The sequence below is a fragment of the Pseudorca crassidens genome, chromosome 9, assembly GCF_039906515.1.
Source record: "Pseudorca crassidens isolate mPseCra1 chromosome 9, mPseCra1.hap1, whole genome shotgun sequence".
NCBI classification, from domain to species: Eukaryota; Metazoa; Chordata; class Mammalia; order Artiodactyla; family Delphinidae; genus Pseudorca; species Pseudorca crassidens.
In genome coordinates this window covers 27,098,474-27,122,404 of record NC_090304.1, presented here as the reverse complement: position 1 = coordinate 27,122,404, position 23,931 = coordinate 27,098,474, and the positions used below count along the sequence as shown (strand labels likewise).

Below are 23,931 nucleotides of genomic sequence, written 5' to 3'. Positions count from 1 at the left end.
TGACGGCTTCCCATCCAGGAAGTAGGCCTGGAGGGAGTTTGAGCTAGTGCCAAGGTGTGTATATGTTTTACTGTTCCTTATCCAGCTTTAGGTAGTAGTTGGAAAGCTCCCAGTCCGGGAGCAACCAGCAGACGCCATTCAAAAGCATGGTCTACTGGGAAGAATGAATGATGGAGAGCATACTGTTTCCTATGTTGCTTGATTTATATCAGTATATTTTTATTCAAACAAAGCTAAACTAACAGCTGCTGTGTACTTTTGTTTACATGCTATATGTCAAATCCTATTGTCCCTAAGGTACTTATGAGAAAAGATTTAGCAGTCGTTTTCTTAAATACTGATGCCTACCCAAATTTGGATTTTTCCTCCACTGAACAAAATGACAAGCACATGATTGCTATAGTTAGAGCAGTCTTTCACAGCTGCTTTAGTTTTTCAGTGATCCTATTAAACTGACGGCATATTGCCTGTGGGGTCTACAGTGTTTGAATACTGTTGTAAGCGACACTGATTTGTATGATAGGATCAAGCAGAAAAGGGATGCACTGGGGGGAAGAATTTCATAGGTCATACTGTTTTTACCTGGGTAAAATTTAATTCCGACATTGTGACCTTTACAGAACACCTGTTTATTTTAATTGCTGATATGTGGGTGAACGTTGACATTGGGGCTTGGAAGTATGAAATCTTAGGAAGTCTCCTCCGTTTTGAAAATGCAGCCTGAGTCATGTCTTTTCTTAAACTGAACGAAGTAGCTGTGCATTAAATATTCTGGCACATCTTCTGCTCGAGCAAGTGGACCGAAATGGTGTGAATTGTTAATGCCTTGCTGCTTTGGTTCACGGCTTGTGATTGATCATTTGTAACTATATCTACTCCTTGTTCCATGAAATCAAGTATGGAGTAATGGGTTCATCAGATTTTGGGGTTAAATTGAGAGTGAAGAGGTACTGTGTGTGGAAATAAGAGTTGCCATGTTCAGGGCTGGCCTTGTAACAGCATGGAATCTAAAGGCGATATTCAAAACCACTTCACTCATCATACGCTTACTGATTCTGAATAGGGCCCATTTGCAGGGGACATTTGGTAGTTTTCCAATACGCTTTATGCCTCTTTCTACTTCCACCACCATGCACATCTTTTTTTCATACACCCCCAGTAGCACATTGGTAGAACAGGTCAGCATACACAATTCATTTATTTAAATAACTTGATTTATACAAGCAGAAGTAAGCTGGGATTCTATTGTCTGAGTCTTGCTTTTTCCCTAAAGAAAAATAATAGTGTATGTGTCTTTGAAAATACAAGTATTTTGTGGACTCAATTTCTTGGGCATCTAAAATATTTGATATTTAGTAATAATGTAAAATAACAATTGAACTGATATGTGTACAACTTTAAGGTTACGTAAAGAAATGTTGAGAATTAACTATAATCTATCTAATCTATTTTCATGTGGTTATGGGCTATACCAATACATAATAATTGAATATATATATGACCTGCTTTTGTAAACTTTAAAGCTCTGAACAAAAATTTAAAGTATTATCTTGGAATTAGTTTTAGGAAGTACAATGCATGGAACTTAATAAATAAAATCAACAAAAATTAGAAGTAAAGACCTCTGGAAATGTCATTATATAACTGCTTGCTGTTAATAACTGACACTTTTTAGACATTATTATTTTTAATTTTTATTACTATTCAGAAAAGCTTAATCCAAATGGTGTTAACTGAGGCACCAATTAACTTTTGACCCAGTAGGAAAAGATGCAATAAAAAAACAGTAAAACTAGGACAAAACCAAATACTCGAAGCACTTACATACATAAGTAACATTCAAAAGCAAGCTAATTGTAAAATGTCTCAAAATTCTACTATTACATTATAAAGTCACAACTAATATAAATCTAAAAAATGTAGCTGGATCCTTTTTCTTTTTCAGTCTCAAAAGAAGGAATAGTAATAATAATACCTGGCACATACATACCTAATTCAGAGAGAACTAGGTGTCAGATAATGTGGGTAAAGCTGTTTTAGTCTCCTTGGCTGTAAATCCTAGGTCAACATATTACTTACATTTAAATATTTTACTTAGGATGTAAAATATATATATGTCATGAAAATTTTATATTTTAAATGTGATAAAAGACTGAAAAGTCTTAATAGTTACAGTAATTACAATGGAAGTTTCCCTTTTGACATTTCTCCATGTTTGTTTCACAAAAGTTTAATCTTCTATAAAAAGCACTTTATATATTTTTGTCTGTTATTCCACCTCTCTTCTAAAAACGCTAAGGAGGAAGAAAACCAACCTCTGCTGAGTCATGTTTTTTTACATGGAGAGCTCTGTAAACAATTGTTTCATAATGGGTAGTAACAATTAGACTGTTTTCATTGGCAATTATACTTGTTACAATGTTTTTTATAATGAACTTCTAGGATCTTGGAAAATCATTAGGGTTAGAGAAAGATTTTTGGTGTTAAAAGTTCAGACTCAGAAATAAGAGATATAAAAAGTAGAAGCTAAAAAGATAAACTTAAGGAGAAGAGGGAAAAAGCAAGGACTTGGTTAAAAAATTACATAAATACTGAAGCAAGTTTAGCCCAATAAAACCTAGGGGTGATGATCATATATTCATGAATGTAAAAGAGAGTCTATGTTTTAAAGACTTCAAAAGGGAGTTTTTGACATATAAAGAGTCTATGAGCAGATTAGACTGCTTTGTGAATGTTCATATCACACAATTGTGCATTCACATACTTAATAAAGGATGACAGTGATCCAATTATAATGGGAGTTCTCCAACTGCCACTAAAAAAACTTTTTAAAATCAAGCCTTAACAAAATTCTTAATATTCTCTATGGATCAATCATAGAAATATAAATCAGTGATTAGTTAGCAGGGTTTCTTTCTTTTGTTTTTTGTTTTTGTCCACGCCACCCAGACCACAGCAGTGAAAGCCCAGAATCCTAACCACTAGGCCACCAGGAAACTTCCAGCACTTTTTGTTTTTGTCCAAGCAATGAGAGTAGCCAGTGCTCAAGTTCAATGCCTGGAAGTCACTAGAGGACACTGAGGGCCATGTCTAAGGTACCCTGGAACCAAAGCAAAGTCACAGAGAGCATAGTCCCAAGGAAGGTTTGAAGACTTTTCCTGAGTGGCATCTTTCCTACACAAGAGGGCTCTGTGTATATTTCAATCTAGAGAAATTTCAGGACTGATTAATAACCACCAGCTTTTGGCATCCTTCTTCAGCAAGAGACCTAAATTTTTACATTTCATAAAATTTGAGAAGTAAAGGTAAAGGGATCCAAGGATTGAAGCGAGGCAAATGTACTTAATTTTAAAGAAGATATTGTTTCCCTAAGTTTGATCTTTATTCCCTGAAAAGTTCTAGGGCAGATTACAAAATGGTTTGTGAACACTTAGAAAAATAAACAATAATCATTAGGACCCAACATGGGGTAATTCGCATACTAAGCAAATCTTTAATGTGCAGAGAGGGAGACCCATGGGGAAATTCCCTCCATGGAGCTTGACATCTCTAACAGCAACCTATAACCATTATTTCTTCCAGTGGAAAGCAGATCTCAATAGACTGTGGCTACCATCTATTGTCTTTAAGCAACGTACTGCTAAGTCTGTATGTCCCTTTCCAGATAAATGGGCGTATCTGCAACAAGGCAGGAGAATGTAGAAGGTCTGCAAACCTCCTGGTTAAGTCCTCTATTTAGAATTCATGACTGCTTTCTTTTGATGCTTCTCTTTAAAAATGATAGAGAAATACGTCACTCACTATCCAAAACAAGACAAAAGGAAGTTATAAGTGGATGCTGCCCTGGCTTACAATTTCTTTCCTGGAGAAAGTAATAAAAGGAATCAGAATGAACACACACACATATAGTTGTCCCTGTATGGGACTTGACTGTAGGCTGCAGGCCACATACCCTTCTGAGTTACGCACATTTAACTAAGAAAGCAATGCCATTTACAGGGCCCAGACCATTTGTACCATTGCAGAATTCCACATTCAGCAGAGCAGGAGAAGTACTAGCAACACAAGGGTAGTACTAGGCATTTTAGGGCATAAAGGGAGAGGGAAGCATTTTAACTAGACTCTCTCAAAGCCCTGAAATTTCCATTTACATCTAAAGGAATCTAAGTACAATGCTTCACCAAGAAGGGCATCATCCCCAATTTTTTTTTTTTTTTTTTTCCCGGTACACAGGCCTCTCACTGTTGTGGCCTCTCCCGTTGCGGAGCACAGGCTCCGGACGCGCAGGTCCAGCGGCCATGGCTCACGGGCCCAGCCGCTCCGCGGCATGTGGGATCTTCCCGGACGGGGGCAAGCCGTGCCCCCTGCATCGGCAGGCAGACTCTCAACCACTGTGCCACCAGGGAAGCCCCATCATCCCCAATTTTTATAATACTTTATAATACGCCCTCTATATTATTTGGACCTGAGTTAAACATGGGAATAGAGAAGACTACTAAATCTCTGTCCTCACGGATCTTACAGTCTAGGGGACAGATCGATATTAAATAACTCCTCAAGCAGTTTTATTAATTACAGTTGTGACAATTACTATACACAGGGTGCTATTAATGTAACAGGGGTACCAGTTCTAGATAAGGGAGGAAGTGGGACAGGAGCAAGCCAATGTTGGGAAGGCTATTCAGAAGAAGAAATATTTAAAATAAGACCTTAAGAAGAGCAGGAAAAATAGCTTGCAAGGAAGATAGGGGAAGAGAATCCAAGCAGAGGAAACATATGGTAAGGTACTGGGGCATGAAGGAGAATCAAGTGTTTGAGGAACAGAAACAAGAAAATAAAGTGACTTGAGCACAGAGATGAAGGGGTCAGTAGTACAAGTGAAGATGGAGAAGCTGGGAGGGAGCAAATCATGAAGGCCCTTCAGGCCATGATAAAAGTTTAAGCATTGATTCAATAGGAGCAATTATGACAGACTAAACTCACTTTCAAAATAGTGTTACTAGAGTGAGGCAATTAGAAAATTGTGTTTAAGTTGGAGATAGGTGAGCCTATAGATTCATAACTAAATGAACAGCCATATCCAGGGAAGACTAATATAAATCTGAAGCAGGGACCCAATTAGCATACTAAAGATCTCTGTCCCTAATCATGGCCTACTTAACATTTTTATCAATAACTTAGACAGTGGTAAAGTTGGTATTCATACAAAATTTACAAGTGAAAACAAAGATAGGAGAAATTGTTAATCCCTGGGTGACAGATTAAATATCTGAAAAATCTTGTAAGGCTAATCTACTAAATAAAAACCTTATAAGTAGAAATTTAGTAGGTATCAATGTATAAAGATCTGTTCACATATCTAAAAAATTAGCAGTACAAGTACAGGATAAGGAAGTAGCCTAAAAGCAAATTGTGAGCAAAAACTTGGGGGCTTTAGTTGACTTTAAGTTTAATTTAGGTCAATGATACGATGTATGTAAAAGAAATAATAATGCAAGTTTAGGCCAAATAATGATCTGAAAAAAAAAGAGGAGGTGGGTCTGCTTTACTCAACATTGATTAACCTGGAAAATTGTGTACAATGTGGGGTCAACAAAGAGGAATACCAAAAAAACTAAACAGAACAAAGAGTTACCAGGATAGTGAGGGGTCAGAGAAATAGATGGAGAGACTGGAGATATTTAAAGTGGAGAAGATTTAAATCACACTTGTTCAAATATGTAAAGGCAGTCATAGACTGGGAATTAATTTGCATTATTCAACTCCAGAAGACAAAATCAAGACTAACGGTAAAAGTTTAAAAGTTATTAGATTTTTAAAATTAAATTAGAGCTATCAGAAATAGAAAAGTAGTGGCTGGATGGACACTTATTGGAGATGATCTAGAGGAGATTCATGACAAAGTGAGGTTTTGGTGATGACCAAAGATGCTTCTAATGCTGAGATCCAAAGTAAATCAATCAACAACACTATTCTAAAGAAGCTATCAAAAAATCTAGTCATTATCATTTGTTTTTTACACTGCACTATGCATCTAATAATGCATACACATCTTCAGGCTTTTAAAGTTCTATGGAATATGGCAAAATACTATTCAGACTGGTGGTGAATCACTAAGTGACAGCACTGAGAATTAGCAACAAAAAGTAGTTAATGGTGGGTAATTTGTGCAAATTTAATTCAACAAATAATTTTTTTGAATTTTAATTCACTCATTCATTTAAAAAGTGTTTTTCATCACTTACTCTAACAAAGATTATACTTAACAATTATTATTTAAATATTAATTTTTTGAGGGTCCATTACATGCTCAGTCCCATTGTAGATATTAAAAGATTTTTGGAGAGTTTTTTTTTTAAGTATGAGAAAAAATCTCTCTTTAGTTAGAGATAAGGCCTACACATGAAACAGAGATACTGTATAAACAAATGTTATGACATATGGTACAGACATGATATCAAAAGAAGTTATAAGAAAGAGGTATTAGTAAACAAAATAATGCTTGAATGTCAGGATACAGAGTGTGAAGACTGTCCTGATATGTAAAGTTTTGAGCAAAAAAAAAAAAAGGATATTTTAGGAAGATCACTCTTTGGCCACACAAAGGATTAAGATTTAGGAATAGAATTTAGTCTAACTAGTAAATAAAGACAATGTGATAATATTTATGAAGTATGAATAGCTATCTATATTTGGTATCTATTGCCACAATAATGCTGCATAACAAAGCACCTCAAAACTCAGAGGCATAGAACAGCATTTATTAAGCTCAAGAGTCTACAAATTACCTGGGTGATTCTGCAGGTCATAGCTGGGCTAGATCATATGTCTTGGAATCAGCTGGCCGTCTAGGATGACCTTGGCTAGACACCTGGGATGATGCAGTTCTGCTCCACTTGTCTTTTTTTTTTTTTTTTAATAATTTTCAACCATTTTAAAGTGAGGAAATCAGTGGCATTTAGTATGTTGAAAATGTGCGACCACAACCTCTAGCCAGTTCTGACAAATTTCCTTCATTCCAAAGTAAAACCCCTCATACATTAAACAGTTTCCCCATTCTCCTCTCCCCTCAGGCCTTAGCAAACATGAATCTGCATTCTACCTCTATGCATTTATCTATTCTGGATATTTCAACTATAAATGGAATCATGCAATATGGTACCTTTTTTGTCTGGCTTTTTTCATTTAGCATAATGTTTTCAAAGTTCATCCATGTTCTAGCATTATCAGTACTTCATTCCTTTTCATGGCTGAATAATATTCCATTCTATGTATATACTACAATGTACTTCTACCTTCATCTTTTCATGGATGTTTGGTTTCCACCTTTTGGCTATTATCTACACTGCTGCTATAAATATGCATGTACAGGCACATGTTTGATTATCTATTTTCAATTATTTTGGGGTATACATTTAGGAGTAAAATTGCAGGGCCACATGGTAATTCTATGTTTACCTTTTGGAGGAACCACCAAATCGTTTTCCAAAGTGGCTGCACCATTTTATGTTCCCAATATCCAAAGGTTCCAATTTCTCCATCTTCACCAACTTATTTTCCATTTTGTCTATGTGTGTGATTTTTATTTTATAGTCATCACTAATGTGTGTAAAGTGTTACTTCATTGTGGGTTTGATTTGCATTTGCCCTTATGACAAAGGATGTTGATGTGCTTCTTGGCTGTTTGTATATATTCTTTGGAAAAATATCTATTTAATTCCTTTGCCCATCTTTTTAATTGAGCTGTTTGTCTTTCTGTTGTTGAGTCTAAGAGTTCTTTATATATCTTGGATATTTAACCGTATCAGATACATGATTTGCAAATGTTTTCTCCCATTCGGTAGGTGGTCTTTTCACTTTCTTGATAATGTCCTCTAATGTACAAATTTTTTTTTAATTTGAAGAACTCCAATTTATCTATTTTTTTCTTTTGTTGCTCATACTTTTGGTGTCATGTCTAAGAATCCATTGCTAAATCCAGGGTCATGAAGATTTACCTCTATGTCTTCTTGGAAAAGTTTTATACTTCTAGCTCTTATATTTAGGTCATTGATCCACTTTAATTTTTTTTTTTCTTATATGATATTAGGTAGGGGTCCAACATCAGTCTTTTGTATGTGGATATCCAATTGTGCCAGCACCATTTGTTGAAGAGACTATTCATTCCCCACTGCATGGTCTTGACACCCTTTTGAAAGTCAATTGGCCATAGAGGTATTGGTTTATTTCTGCACTCTTAATTCTATTCCATTGGTCTATATGTCTCTGCTTGTGCCAGTATCACACTGTTTTAATTACTGTAGCTTTACTTGTGGTATGTTTTGAAATTGGGAAGTATCAGTCCCCCAAATGCAAGGAGTTAACAAAACTCAAGGTTAAGGGCACAATTCTCCACAAGACTGCCCTCCCTCTGGCCAGCTGCCTACAAATTCTGGGGTTTTCATTACCACCTGAGGGTCAATATTTTGCTAGAATGTGTCGTAAAACTCAGGATAGTGCTATATTTAGGGGACCAAGACGGTCAGGAACCCTGAGAAACACATGAGTAATTTTGGAGAGAAAATAACACAAAAATATTGAGACTTATGGAGGGACCGTGACTAGGTGGCTTCATGCTTTGATGATGCTTTAATATGCAAGGACTATGTGGGTTTTTTGTTCGTTTGCTAGCTTGCTTTTTAACCTTGGTGGTGTCTGGCAACTTACACTGGGTCATGTCGTGACATTTTCAGTTTTATATTTGTGCTCTTACTGAAGGGACTGTACATGGAGAATAGGGAGACTGGCCTGAAATTTTTAATAAGCAAGAACTGTGTAGAATTTTGAGCTTGATGGGTTACAGCAACTAAATGCAGCTGGGATTATTTTCCGCTAACCCTGGCCTTCAGAAAATGCTAGCACAGGGCAAGGGTGGGGTTACTGTGCAGGCTGCAGCTACTGGCACTTGAACTAGGCAATGAATGTCACCTGATACTGCAGGCAAGCCTGAGATTGGGATTAGATCATTTTAGGCATTGAAAGGGAGAACAACAGTTGCTGTTTTTCTGTGTTTTGCAACTAAATCTGCAGGTCAGGACTTTATAGTTTAGTGGTAGCTGGGTTCTACGCATGCTACAGTGAGGTTCTATCATTAAATTGATAGTACCATGCCTAGATAGGAAGCATTAGGTCCCATGTCTCAAATTCTATTCTCCACTATGTTATTTTAAACTACACTCTGGGCCAAAAAGGAACTGTGGATGAGCTAACGTTAGATTTGTGTGGCTTGTCCACAAGCTTTTAAAGTAAACTCCACCAATTCAGGTTGACTCTAAGTTTATTTATCACATAAATGTTGACCATGGTTCTAATTGTCAGAAACCCAAACTATGGCTTCACCTATAGAAAAGTAGTAGATTTGTTATAAAAAGAATGCTTTGTCTTCTTCAGTTAAGTAGTGAAACAACTCAAAGAAAGTATTACAAATCTAGGAATCAGATTTGTTAAAGGAATCAAGAAGAAAGTAAAGTGGTTTTAAAATATGCTTCAATCTTACAATCAGAACAAAGAAATGTGTGCATGAAAACAAATAAGATGGCTTATTTAGCTCAAGGAGGAAAGAGATTTCCTTAGAATAAATGTAAACGTCTGATCTGAGAACACACATTCGACAGATATGAAAAACAAAAACTAAGATCGTGAAGGTCAGGTATGAGGGTACAGGAGGTACATCCAAGTCTAACTACTCTTAAAGAGGTTATTATAAGAGGGGGGTATATTTTAATTGTTGCAAAATCAGAAATAAGAAATGGGGCCCCAGTGAAACCTAACAGAGAAATCTCATAGGTAAGATCTCAGAGAGCAAATCTTCTCTGGAGAGCAATTCCCCAGAGAAGGCAGAATCCTGAATATTGTGAAGAGGTGTCACAGATAAATTAATAGCAAGAGAAATTGGAGAATCTCTTATGAGGATGGAACAGTTATACAAAGAGTGCACATAAAATCTGAACAAACTGGAGAGGGGAATACTAAGAAGATTAATATAAAGTACTCCAAAAAAAAAGTATTTGGTGAACTCCAAAAATTTATGGGCCTAAGATTAAGATTAAGAAAAGGTGGGCTTCCCTGGTGGCGCAGTGGTTGAGAGTCCGCCTGCCGATGCAGGGGACATGGGTTCGTGCCCCGGTCCAGGAAGATCCCACATGCCGCGGAGCGGCTGGGCCCGTGAGCCATGGCCGCTGAGCCTGCGCGTCCGGAGCCTGTGCTTCGCAACAGGAGAGGCCACAACAGTGAGAGGCCCGCGTACCGCAAAAAAAAAAAAAAAGATTAAGAAAAGGTAAAGGCAAGATGAATTACATTACACTAGATCCAGGCAGAACAAGAATAAATCAAGGAGTCCAAATCTAAATTAGATGTTGGACTGTGGGAAAATACATTCTGAGTAGGATTATTTAACTCAGGGAGGTGAAAATGGATATGACTGGTTTGAACAAAGGTTGCTATTGACAAACTTGGAACTTATTGACTTCATATCTCTTACTATGAGAGACCCTGCAAGGAAAAAAATAGCTAGAGAAATATGGTAGAAAAACACAAGTATGGACCAGAAAGGAAAGGGAAGGTGAAAGAAAAGAAAAACCTCAACTGCTGCAAACTATGCAGCCCCAAGTCTGTTACAGGAGGGAATTTCTCTGAAAGGAACAGGAGTTCAGTAGAGGCAAACCCTGGAGGCAAATCCTAAATACTGAAGAAAAAGATGACAGAAACGTTAACTCAAGACCAGGAGCATTCAAAAACTGAGGAAAGACCATGTCTTCAAGAGGAAATGGCAGTAGTGTTGGCCGTCACTGGGCGCCTAAGAACATGAGCCTCAGAAACATAAACAGCTCCTTCAATTCAGAGATCCACTGAAAGTTATTCTCTAGTTGGAACTGATGTGGAGATGAGGGGGAAGCTGTGCCCATCAAGCAGGTTTCTTAGGCCAGAGGTCAGTACAGCAGTCACGGGGACCCAGGATTGAAATTAATGCTCCCAAGGCAAGGTGGACACTATGCCACTAGATAGGGCCAGTGCTTGGTTCAGCATGGGGTCCGGAAACACAGGACTCAGAGGGAAAGAAACATTAAGATGTTTGGAATACTTTACAAAGGCAAAAAACGGTAGAGTTATTTTCATAAGTCAAACAAGTCTTTATGACTGGGGCTACCACCAACGTAAATTTCTAAATATTGCAAGAGTGCAACACTCTCAGTACCCTCTGAGAATAATAAAAGCAATAATGATGATAATGTTATATAACACTTACCAAATGTCCGGCACTTGTTCTAAGGACTTTACACAGACTTCACTTAACTTTACAACAATCTATTAATGTAAGTATTATAATCCCTATTTTACAGATTAGGAAACTCACTCTCAGAGAAACGAATAACCTGTCCAAGGTCATACAATAAGTGGCATAACTGGAATTTGAGCTCTGGCTCCAAAATCAAAGCACTTAATCAACACTTTATGAAGCCTCTTTGAGAGAGGAGACACTGTATATTGGTCAATTTTTCTTGTAAGATATTATAAATACATGATGCTATAATTAATGCCTTGATGGGAGATTGCTTCCCACTGAGTTATGTCACAGGTCATAGACTCTGCTCAACAGTATAAACTGTCTGGCATCTTGGAAAGTCTGACATGAAGAATGCTTTCTCTTCTTTGCCTTCCTTCACTTAGTCTCTGCTATGGTCTTTGGCAACAAGCACATGGGTCTGGATCATGCCAAACAGGAAACATCATTTTGCTTGGAATGACCACATGAGAAACTGGGGATTGGATTCTATTCTGAATGTGCTGGGTGTGGGGCTGATGTGATCATCTTTTGGTTCAGTCAGAAGTAGGAAACATGAGAAAGTTGGTGTAGACCCAATTCAACTTCTGAGCCCTGAAGGATGACACCCACTGCAGGAGCCCAGACAGTAGCTGTTATAGGAATTCCAGCTCAGACCAGGCATCCAGAAGCCATCTGGCTGATACTGGAAAGAATAAAATAGGAAGGACTTCAATTTCTTTGAGTTTTAATTTGAGAAGTTTGAAATTTTATTGGATTTTAACTCACAAAGGTAAGATTATTTGATTATGAAATTCACTTTGTGGACTTAAAACTTTTGGACTTTAACTTCTTTGAAATTTTATTCTTCAAATTTGATTTCTTTACAAAAAATTGATAATGGGCAAGAGAACATGCAAATTCAGGGTATGTTATTAGAATTTTGTGATTGAAATATGTTAATCGTGTCAGTTGATCTCATTGTAGACTCTCTGAAGAACTTGTTTAAGAATATATAGCTAGGGGCCTCCCTGGTGGCGTAGTGGTTAAGAATCCACCTGCCAATGCAGGGGACACGGATTCAAGCCCTGGTCTGGGAAGATCCCACATGCCACGGAGCAACTAAGCCTGTGTGCTACAACTACTGAGCCCACGAGCCACAACTACTGAGCCTGCACTCTAGAGCCCATGAGCCACAACTACTGAAGCCCACACGTCTAGAGCCTGTGCTCTGCAACAAGAGAAGCCACCACAATGAGAAGCCCACGCACAGCAACAAAGACCCAACGCAGCCAAAAATAAATTAATTAATTAATTTAAAAAAAAGAATATATAGCTATTTTGGACAGCTAATTTGAGGTAGAAAATGTAATAGAAAATGAATGTTTAGTGTTCCATAGCATGGCTTTGGATCCAATTTAATTAATGTACTATTCTAACTCATTTCAGAATCTTCTAGGGTAAACTTCATACTACCCACCATGACCTAGAAGTTTCCACAAAGGAGCAGGGTTTGGTTATTGGAATAGCAGCATCATAAAGGTCCTAAGAGACTGAGTATCTCCTTCCACAAGAGGGAGAGTGCCTCCCCTGGTTCACCATAATGTAATAATTAAGCTAAAGAAGTTAAGATAACAAAAAGTTGGGGAATGTTTGGGGGAATAAGAGTGTTATTAAACAACTTCATCAAACTCTGATACTACCTACATGTGTTCTGCCATTACTATGTCCTTCTGTAACACCAGGTAGCTCATATATGATTAGTAAATAGGGGAAGGATGTCAGTAAGATATAGAAGTTTGGTTGGTGAATGTGTGTTTTTTCCTAGGCAAATGAGGCCAACAGAGTAGGAGCAGAATTCTATTCTTTAGCAGGGAAGATAAAAGACGTTAGCTTGGCTGTTGCACCGGGGCTCCCTCCCCAGAAAGGTACACCCTATGCCTTGCATTACTCTTTGTGGGAGTTTTGCTTCCTCCTGTGCCTTCTTTAAAGAAGCCCCACTGGCTCAAACCTCCAGCTGACTTTCGTCTGCATTATCACACATTCTATTGTTTTAGTGCAGCTTTAATATCTTCTGAAGCAGCACTCTGAGATGCCTACCTGGGCTATTTATATTATCTCCTAAGTTAATAATTATTATTATAGTTAGTATTCCCGTTTTAAAAGTGCATGGACTTTGGTCTTCCTCAAACCCATTTTTCTCACAGCACTGTTATTTTTGAGGGTGCAATTTTGCAGAATGCATTTTTCACACTTATTTTATGCTCTAGCAGAAATGCTGTACCAGCATGTTGACCATATATAGGAATATGGCATCTTTACACAGTGGGTAGTTCTCTTATACTCTCAAAAGAATAGACAAACATAGGAGCCACAACTAAAGAACTTTTCCACATGTAACAATATAGATTTCTTTGTTAAAATCTTCTATGGTTTAGAAATTTAAAAACACAAGTGATTTGTAAATCCTACGTGTTTTAAAAGGTTTTACTAGACTTGATAAAGTAAAAAAAGTGGTTTAATGTCATGTCAAATGTACTCATTTCTCACAGCACAGGAGGAACAATTGAAAGTATATCTAATCCCAAAAAAGCAACAGACAGGAGAAAATCTTCTATTTTGTACATCTGTTACTTTTAGTTCTTGGTACAATTACGCTCCTAATTTGTGCTTAAAAATAATAGATAATTGCTGTGATATTAATATTAAACATTATTAAATGACTTTTTCTGATCTGATACAGAGCAAGTAATCAAAAAGAAGTCATATATCAAATCAGAATGTTAGCATTTATTTAAAGTAAAAGATAACTTTCATATAATACTTGACCTTTCCCAAGTTAAAGTTCAGAAGACTATCAGACATAAAAGTTTAGGGATCTCAATCATTTGATGCACAAAATTATACTAACAAACAAAGAAAAAAGAAATGCAGAAACCTAATGTTAAGTGACTAGGGTGCTGCACACTGGAAGTTCCTCCAACAGGATTAGCTTCTTTAAGTATTTTAAGTCCAGTGAGCTTGTTATGCTTCCCCATGTTAGTAGTTGCATAGGCTAATTTCAGCTGGCATAAGCTTCTATAAGTATGCAAAAACACAGGGCAAGGCATGCATTAAAATGTGATAATAGCACACTTCTGGGAAACGTGAAGCATGAGGCATGAATCTGAATGCCTCTGGCATCCATGAAGTCTCACACCTCAGAGTCAGAACTTTTCTGTTTTGATAAGTAATTCTATTATACCACATTTGGGAAGGGAAAAAAAAAATCAACTTTCTAAATTTAATCTTTCATCTTAACCAGGGTTCCTTAGAGTTTCAACTCTAGCAATTTAGTCAAATATAATTTTTTAATTCCAGGTGAGATGGAAATCATTCAAAGCTAGACAGGGTCTTAAGAAAATGCATTATTTATTTATTTTATTAATGCAAGTTTAAGAGCGATTATATAATATTGTTTATCATACAGAAAATTTAAGCCTATGTGATGGGGGAGGGGACAAAAATGTAAGAAGTAAGAAATCAACTTAATAATGTTACTCTCCCCACTCCCCCATAAAAGACCATGAGGAAGGATTCTCTGTGTTATTTATGTCTTAGAGGTAAATAACTAATGCTTCTAGATAATGCGTAAGTGTCTACAAGTGCTTTAAAACCTTCAGATGAAAACTCCTAATAAAATGAAAAATAATGCTCATATCTAATACAAACATTAAAAATAAAAATAGATTTGGTTTCTAAATATACACACATATATGATACTTAGTAAAAAAAATTTTAAGCGTTATAAACAGTAAGTATCAAAATATCAGTGGTCACTCAATAGGATTAATTAAGGATGATAAAGCCAGGAAAGTTTGCTTTTATACAATACAAGCAAGAATACTGGAAACAAATGGGAGTATCCAGTAGAGCTATATCCCCAAATCACTTACAGTTGTCTGTATCTAGCCTTGCAGTTAAGTATGCTACTTAAGATTTTGGCCCTCTTCAGGTATATGAAGTTAAGGTTTAAATGAAGTGATAGGACCATACAGTAGCACATTTAATAGTGTTAGTTGTGGCACAATTAAAGTAATATTAATTACTACTAAAGAAATAAAAAGTAAATTTTTTAAATAGTAAAAAGTAAAGTAATAGTAGTAATTACTACTGACAGTAATTTAATGATGTGAAATCATGTATTTTTGCTTTCAAAGACTGGCAAGTCAGTGCCTTTAGAAATATAGAGGGAGGTCTCTTATTTTGACAAAGACATACAATAAAATTGTTTTAAAGGACATTTCATGACTTTTGAAAAACCTCTAGAAGTTAACCAAAACATTAAAAAAACTCTGAGCACGAAGTAGCACAATTTCTTGTCTTTCTCTTTTGAAAGCTGTATACCATGGAAATTGTAAATATGAAAATATAAAAATTACTTTTATTTATTAAGTTATGGCTTGCTAAGGTTAAAATACCCATCATTTTTTTAAAAATCTAAGCTTGTGCTGTGCTTAGATGACTGTTTGTGACCCCCAAAAATTCATATGTTGAAATCTAATCCCTAAAGGGATAGTATTTGGAAGGGATTAGGTCAAGAGGGTAGAGCCCTCATGAATGGAATTAGTGTCCTTATATAAAAGACCTCAGAGAGTGCCCTTGTCCCTTCCACTATCTAAGGACACAGTGAGAAGACAGCCATCTATCAATCAGAAAAGGGCCCCCAACAGACAAAGAATCTACCAGTGCCTTGATCTTGTACTTCTCAGCCTCCATAACTGTGAGAAATAAATGCTTAATGTTTAAGCCACTTGATCTATGGTGTTTTTGTTATAGTAGCCCAAATGGACTAAAACATGATGAAATAAAAGATTCCCCAAACCTTAATACTCTTTCATGATTTCCCTTCATATAAGAATGACATAATTAAACCAGTTTTTATATCTTTCCCTTTTAAATGTATAAAGTAAAAACAAAATTATGTAAATGCCTTTTGAAATAGTATCACATAGTTTACAAAATCTTTGCCACTTACCTTTTGAAATATCTTTAATTTTCCTGCCACATAAATCATAAAGATATCTGGCTGGTGAATTTAGGTTCATTTTCATTGTGCAAATATCTAAAACCTACACAGAAAAAAAAAATACCTTATAAATAATTTATCACAGTTAGCTCTAATGAAATTGAATACACATTTAAAGTCCTTTCTCTACTATATGGGTATTTAAAATTATATTATAAAATAAAATTTGATGATTTATCAAATGTTTCTAATATATGAAATGGAAAAAGGCAGTTAAAATGGTTAGATTGCAATTGTACTTCGAGCACACACAAAAATATTAATAAAAAGAGAAAGGAGATATAAGGAATATTAAAAAGTAGTTATACATTATTTAATAAATGGTACAACTCTGGGAGATTTTTATATTATTCCTGCTACTTTCTATATTTTTCATTTATTTTACAATGGGGAGGATATTATGTTTTAGATTAGGTTTTAAGGTACTTTCCTTAGCTTTTAAAGTCTTTCCAAGTATCTGAAAATAAACTATAAATATCACAGTCTGATCACAGTTCACCTTGATAACATATGTTCTTTGGATGCTAAAAATTGGAATTAATAAACCACATTTCAAGGTTTTGCATGAGCCTGAGTTTGAAGAGCTTCACTTTTAATGGTTTCTAATATGCTAAAGCCCTTCTCTTAATATTTCAATTTCTCAACCTGTTCTTTTTTTAAATTAGTTTGATTGGAGTATAGTTGCTTTACAATGTTGTATTGGTTTCTTGCTATACAGCAAAGTGAATCATTCATACACACAGGCATATTCACTCTTTTTTGGATTTTCTTCCCATTTAGGTCACCACAGAGCACTAAGCAGGGTTCCCTGTGCTATAGAGTAGGTTCTCATTAATTACCTATTTTATACACAGTAGTATATATATGTCAGTCCCCATCTCCCAATTCATCCCACTCCTCCCTTCCCCGCTTGGTAACCATAAGTTTGTTCTCTACATCTGTGACTCTATTTCTGCTTTGCAAATAAGTTCATCTCTACCATTCTTCTAGATTCCACATATAAGAGATATTATATATTTGTTTTTCTCTGACTTCATTCTGTATGACAGTCTCTAGGTCCATCTCTGCAAATGGCACTATTTCATTCTCAACCTTATAAACGTGTAACAGTCATCTTTCTAACATCAGGGAAGACTTAAACATGCATCAGTTGGAGAGAAAGTTCTACTCACAAGATGAGAAAAATTAAAGTAACAGAGGGGAGTTGGGAAGTATCAGGAACCTGAGGGCAGGCTGTTATCAGGTTTTTGGAAGTGACTCCCAAAACATGAAACTTGCCACTTTCATTTAAAAGTCCATAATATATTCCAAATCCAAACTGAACGTACTTTGTCTTCCATTCTTACTGTTCATAGCTGTAATATATTGCTTTTACATAACCAAGAACTGCTGAAGGACAATGTTCATTATATGATTATATAGTTTAAAAAATTTTCTGATTACTGATATCACCCTGCCTCCATTTCTGCTCACTTTTATCCCTATTTTAAAACTGGAGCCTGTAATCCTAGCTCTAGCCCAATCAACCCGTTTTCTTTGTGACAACAGACGTATTTAAACAGCTTCATGTATATGTAGAGGCAAAACTGTACTTTCCTTTCAGTCTGGAGAACAACTTTCAAACGTGGTGACTCAGTTGGTTTATCATCCTAATTGCTATATCAAGTGATGTGTTGCATTTAAAAGGCAAATATTTAACTGATTAATTTAATCTGACAAATTGACCTTTACTGGATTATATCAGAGGTTCTCAGCCTTTATTCCACCCTTGAACATGACCAATAATTTTCCCACATGCCACATACTCCCAAGGGCATTTACAGGATTGTGTGTGTTTCTTGTACTCTAGCTGCAATCCAGAGCTTTGGGCAATTTTTAGAAAGTATGTATTGCTGCTGTTTTTCTCAAAACCAAGAAGACTATTCGTGATTAAAGATAAAGTTATAGGGGCTTCCCTGCTGGTGCAGTGGTTGGGAGTCCGCCTGCCGATGCAGGGGACACGGGTTCATACCCCGGTCCGGAAAGATCCCACATGCCACGGAGCGGCTGGGCCCGTGAGCCATGGCCACTGAGCCTGCGCTCCACAACGGGAGAGGCCACAACAGCGAGAGGCCCGCGTATTGCCAAAAAAAAAAAAAAAAAGATAAAGTTATAGGAATAATCTTGAACCGTCTAATTTAGGAGGGAAATATTCACAGTAGCCTTAACTAGCTTTACCTAGTTAAAAAACAAGGTACTTGCAATGTACTTCATAAGTGACTGTAAGCACTGTCGTGGAGCAAATCCACTGACCTCCAATCTGCCTACTTGAAGTATGTCAGTGCAGGAGGACCAATGTCATGTGTCCTCATAAGTCAGACACAGTGCTCCCTAACTGAGAATGGCCCTCTGATATCACTGTTCCTACCTCTCTCTAGCCAGCTTGCCCATGGCTGGTACTGGTCCTTGCTACCCAAACAAATAAGGTAATAACTCTGGCAACTCTCTAAACCTTATTCTTCCTGCCTTCCCTCCTAACCTCTTGGGTTAATTTCTTTAATGACTACTACACACAAGTTAACCTAGGTCTCCCATCTAATGGACTCAAACTTTTATTAAAGATGCTCAGAAAACAATATTCGAAATATAAGAGAGGAGGTATTAGGAGAAGACACTGCAGTTTGGTCTGTGACTTGAGACAGAAAGGACAGTGGAACATACAGACTGACGCTCGCAGGGGATCTACACATTTTTAGTAATTAACACAGTCTCTGACTAGAAGAATTCTTCTATTCATCACTTTCTTCCATGTGACTCTGTGCCCAAAGGTTATCTTTTACCATCACCAATGACAAAAATACTCAAAGGAGTTAACTCAGTATGCATTCTTCCTTAGCCAATCACCTCTGAATACTACTAAGAATCTACAGTTGGTCCCATAGACCCTAAAGAGATGCAACCCCCTCCTCAGGATCACCACTTTCTTCATCTTTCCATTTTGTATGTTTAGTTCTCAATTTCTTAAGATTACAAATCTATTATTTAAAAGTGCAACAAATTCCTTTAGTACAAATTATATCCCCTAGTTACTAGTGAAGCTTCAAATACCTAAACATCCTCCAAAGTTATAATTTACCAGTTAAACTAAATAAAATATGAGCTATTTAAAGACAGTCCCGTTTTCTTCAACTAAAATTTCTGATTTTTAAAATTATCTCAAATATTGCTGGCCTTTGAGTCTTAAAAGAATTAACCAAGTAAAATCACACGGCTTTTCAACTCACAGGTTCTGCTTTTCATTGCTAAAACATCAGTAAAAATGTTTGTGCAAGCCAAGTTTTAAGAGTCAAATGAGTTTAAAAACTGGCATTAGAAAATCAGATATATTAGAAATTAATAATGCATCACCAACACTGTCATTCTCTCCTACTTTCAGGATGAAAGATCCTTGCAGTGTTTAAGCAATGCCAACCTTCAGTAATCGTTTTCTCACAGTAAATTATCAGAGCTATGAATTAGTATCAATATAAACTTCTGTCAAAAGCCCTGAAATGAAGCCTCTACTTGTAAGGTCATTCTTAAATTCACAATTGAAAGATATTCAACAGTGCCAACTTGCTATAATATTAAGGTTAATTAAAATACTATTTCCACTAATCTGTACCCGTTAAGCTTGTTAAAATATTTCTTTTGTTGTTGTTGTTGTTAATTTCTTATAGCTTAGGTTGTAGAGAACTCTTCTGACACAGAAATCTAAAAACCATCATGCTATACAACAAGACTCCTCTTGATGAGCACCTGGGAAGAGATTTTCCGCAAACTCTTTTTAGCTGAGTTCATTTGTTTATAGTTTTGGGAGTCACCTCCACGCCCACACACATCTGGTGCAGTTTGCAGCTTCCGGAATGGCCACCATAGAGGTGGCATGGTTCCACAGTCTGCAGCCTCTGAGTTTGGTTTGGCACTACCCAAACGTCCAGGTGAGAGAGTATGCTTAGTGCAACATAACCGCAGGCCGAGTGAGCTGAGTCTACAAGCCACCAGATCAAACAACATCATCTTCCTCAAACACAGAGAACCTTGATATCTTTTAACGTATTTTTATGAGTCAAGCCCAGAAATGTAAGCCCAGATTTAGATCTCCCTACACAATCTCTTCAAAGGATCCTCTAAAGCAGGGGTCAGCAAACTACACACACCATGGGCCAAATTCTGGCCACAGCCAGTTTCTGTATGGCTTGTGGGCTAAGAATGGTTTGTATGTTTTTAATTGTTAAAAAAATGATCAAAAGAAGATATATGAAATTCATATTTCAATGTCCATAAATAAAGTTTTCTTGGAAAACAGTCACACTGTTCATTTATACATTTTCTATGGCTGCTTTTATGCTATGCAACAGAGCTGAGTGGTTGCAACAGAGACTTTATGGTCTGTAAGATGAAGAATATTTACTGTCTGCCCCTTTACAGAAAAAGTATTCCTACTCTCAGTCTACTGCATCATCATTCACTTAAGGTTCTATATTTTCTTGTTCTTTATATATTATCCTCAACTTCTTCATCCATTTCTAAAACCTTTGCATTGTGCACTCCCCCCCCCACACCAATCAACAAAATCGACTAGACCCTTAAACTCTTCTAAAAGAAAACGAGCTTTCCCCTGAGTTCACTCATTTGCTCAGAGCCCTCTCATGCGCTGGGAATTTAGTCTCTCATATCACACAATCTCAAATTTGGGAAATGGTGTTACTTACAATGTTATTTCAAGATAATTTCTCCCCAACCCTCTTATCGAACAAACAAAACTAACAAACCCTGGCCCCCTGAGCATCCTGACCTTCAAGTGCACCATCTCTCCTCAGTCTACTCATTCTTCCTCATTCATGGATAACCTTTGCCACAAGTCCTAACCCTGGGTGACCCTTACTGTTTACTCTCTGTGTGCACACCAAGAAGCCTGGTGCTCCTGGAGAAAGTCACACAAATGAACACATCCTTATCACTATTACTCACAGTCACCAACCTCCATGGTCCCTCAATACTGCCCAGTCCCTTCTATTTCATATCTTTGGTCAAATCTCTCCTTTCCTTGCCACAATAAATATTTCAAACTATCTCTGCTGTGTTTTTCTCCACCCAGCCTCCCCTCCCCTACTTCCCTTCCTTTTTTTTTTTTTTTTTTTTTTTTGCGGTACGCAGGCCTCTCACTGCTGTGGCCTCTCCCGTTGCGGAGCACAGGCTCCGGACGCACAGGCTCAGCGGCCATGGCTCACGGGCCTAGCCGCTCCGCGGCATGTGGGATCTTCTTGGACCGGGTCACGAACCCGTGTCCCCTGCATCGGCAGGCGGACTCTCAACCACTGCGCCACCAGGGAAGCCCCCTACTTCCCCTTCTTGTTGTCAGCAGATGGAATGACCTACATGAGAGAGAAAACTGAAGCTTCATCTTCCTGCTACCAAAGCTACAAGCCTACCTACTTCTACACCCATCCTCTCCTTTACCCTCTAGTTGTATTACAGGAGTCCCTGCTCCTATCTAAGGCCAATACTACACCTATGCTTTCAGTTATGTTTGCTGTCAGGTTTTAAGCCATGATATTTACCCATCATTTCTTGTATATTTAACTACTCCTTCCCAACTAGATTTTTCCCACTGACACACATGATCAAGTCTTTCCTATCTTAAAAATTAAATCCTCCCATACTTACATCTCCCTCTAACTATTCTGATGCACAGCTAAATATCTTTATCATTTCTCTGTTCCCATTTCCCTTCTTCCCACTAATTCTCAGGCCACTCCAGTCTGGCTTTCGGTATCATTTGACTGAAATAATTCTCACAAAGATTACCAATGGAAAAAACAGAATCTAACAACAACAAAAAAGATTGGAGAGGGGGAAGATGGCGGAAGAGTAAGACGCGGAGACCACCTTCCTCCCCACAGATACATCAGAAATACATCTACACGTGGAACAGCTCCTACAGAACACCTACTGAACACTGGTAGAAGAACTCAGACCTCCCAAAAGGCAAGAAACTCCTCACGTACCTGGGTAGGGCAAAAGAAAAAAGAATAAACAGAGACAAAAGAATAAGGACGGGACCTGCACCAGTGGGAGGGAGCCGTGAAGGACGAAACGTTTCCACACACTAGAAGCCCCTTCCCGGGCGGAGACTGCAGGTGGTGGAGGAGGGGAGCTTCGGGGCCGCGGAGGAGGGCACAGCCACAGGGGTGCGGAGGACAAAGCAGAGAGATTCCCGTACAGAGGATCGGTGCTGACCAGCACTCACCAGTCCGAGAGGCTTGTCTGCTTACCCGCCGGGGCGGGCGGGGCTGGGAGCTGAGGCTCCGGCTTCGGTCTCAGCACAGGGAGAGGACAGGCAGCATGAACACAGCCTGAAGGGACTAGTGCGCCACGGCTAGCCGGGAGGGAGTCCGGGGAAGAGTCTGGAACTGCCGAAGAGCCAAGAGACCTTTTTCTTCCCTCTTTGTTTCCTGGTGCGCGAGGAGAGGGGATTAAGAGCGCTGCTAAAGGAGCTCCACAGACGGGCGCGAGGCGCGGCTAAAAGCGCGGACCCCAGACACAGGCATGAGACGCTAAGGCTGCTGCTGCCGCCGCCAAGAAGCCTGTGTGCGAGCACAGGTCACTCTCCACACCCCCCTTCTGGGGAGCCTGTGCAGCCCGCCACTGCCAGGGTCCCGGGATCCAGGAACAGCTTCCCCGCGAGCACGCACGGCGCGCCTCACGCTGGTGCAACGTCACGCCGTCCTCTGCCGCCGCAGGCTCGCCCTGCATTCCGTGCCCCTCCCTCCCCCCGGCCTGAGTGAGCCAGAGCCCCCGAATCAGCGGCTCCTTTAACCCCATCCTGTCTGAGCAAAGAACAGACGCCCTCCCGCGACCTACACGCAGAGGCGGGGCCATATCCAAAGCTGAACCCCGGGAGCTGTGCGAACAAAGAAAAGGGAAATCTCTCCCAGCAGCCTCAGAAGCAGCGGATTAAAGTTCCACAATCAACTTGATGTACCCTGCATCTGTGGAATACCTGAATAGACAAAAGACTCATCCCAAACTGAGGAGGTGAACTTTGAGAGCAAGATTTATTATTTTTTCCCCTTTTCCTCTTTTTGTGTGTATGTGTATGCTTCTGTGTGAGATTTTGTCTGTATAGCTTTGCTTTCACCATTTGTCCTAGAGTTCTATCCGTCCGTTTTTTTTTTTTTTGGATTTTTGGGGTTTTTTTACTTTTAAAAACATTTTTTTCTTAATAATTATTTTTTTATTTTAATAGATTTATTTTATTTTACCTTACTTTATTTTCTTTTATCCTCTTTCTTTCTACTTTTTCTCCCTTTTATTCTGAGCCGTGTGGATGAAAGGCTCTTGGTGCTGCAGCCAGGAGTCACTGCTGTGCCTCTGAGGTGGGAGAGCCAACTTCAGAACACTGGTCCACAAGAGACCTCCCAGCTCCACATAATATCAAACGGCAAAAATCTCCCAGAGATCTCCATCTCAACACCAACACCAGCTTAACTCAACGACCAGCAAGCTACAGTGCTGGACACCCTATGCCAAACAAATAGCA

General features: G+C 38.2%; 1 protein-coding gene across 1 annotated transcript in view; it reads right to left on the bottom strand.

The window, feature by feature from the left end:
• DCDC1 (doublecortin domain containing 1) overlaps positions 1–23,931 on the bottom strand; it is a 456,279-nt gene that overhangs the window by 347,081 nt on the left and 85,267 nt on the right. The window contains exon 7 of the mRNA XM_067749533.1: positions 16,317–16,410. Within this exon, the coding sequence (XP_067605634.1) occupies positions 16,317–16,410 (94 nt within the window). The remainder of the gene's footprint in view (positions 1–16,316; positions 16,411–23,931) is intronic.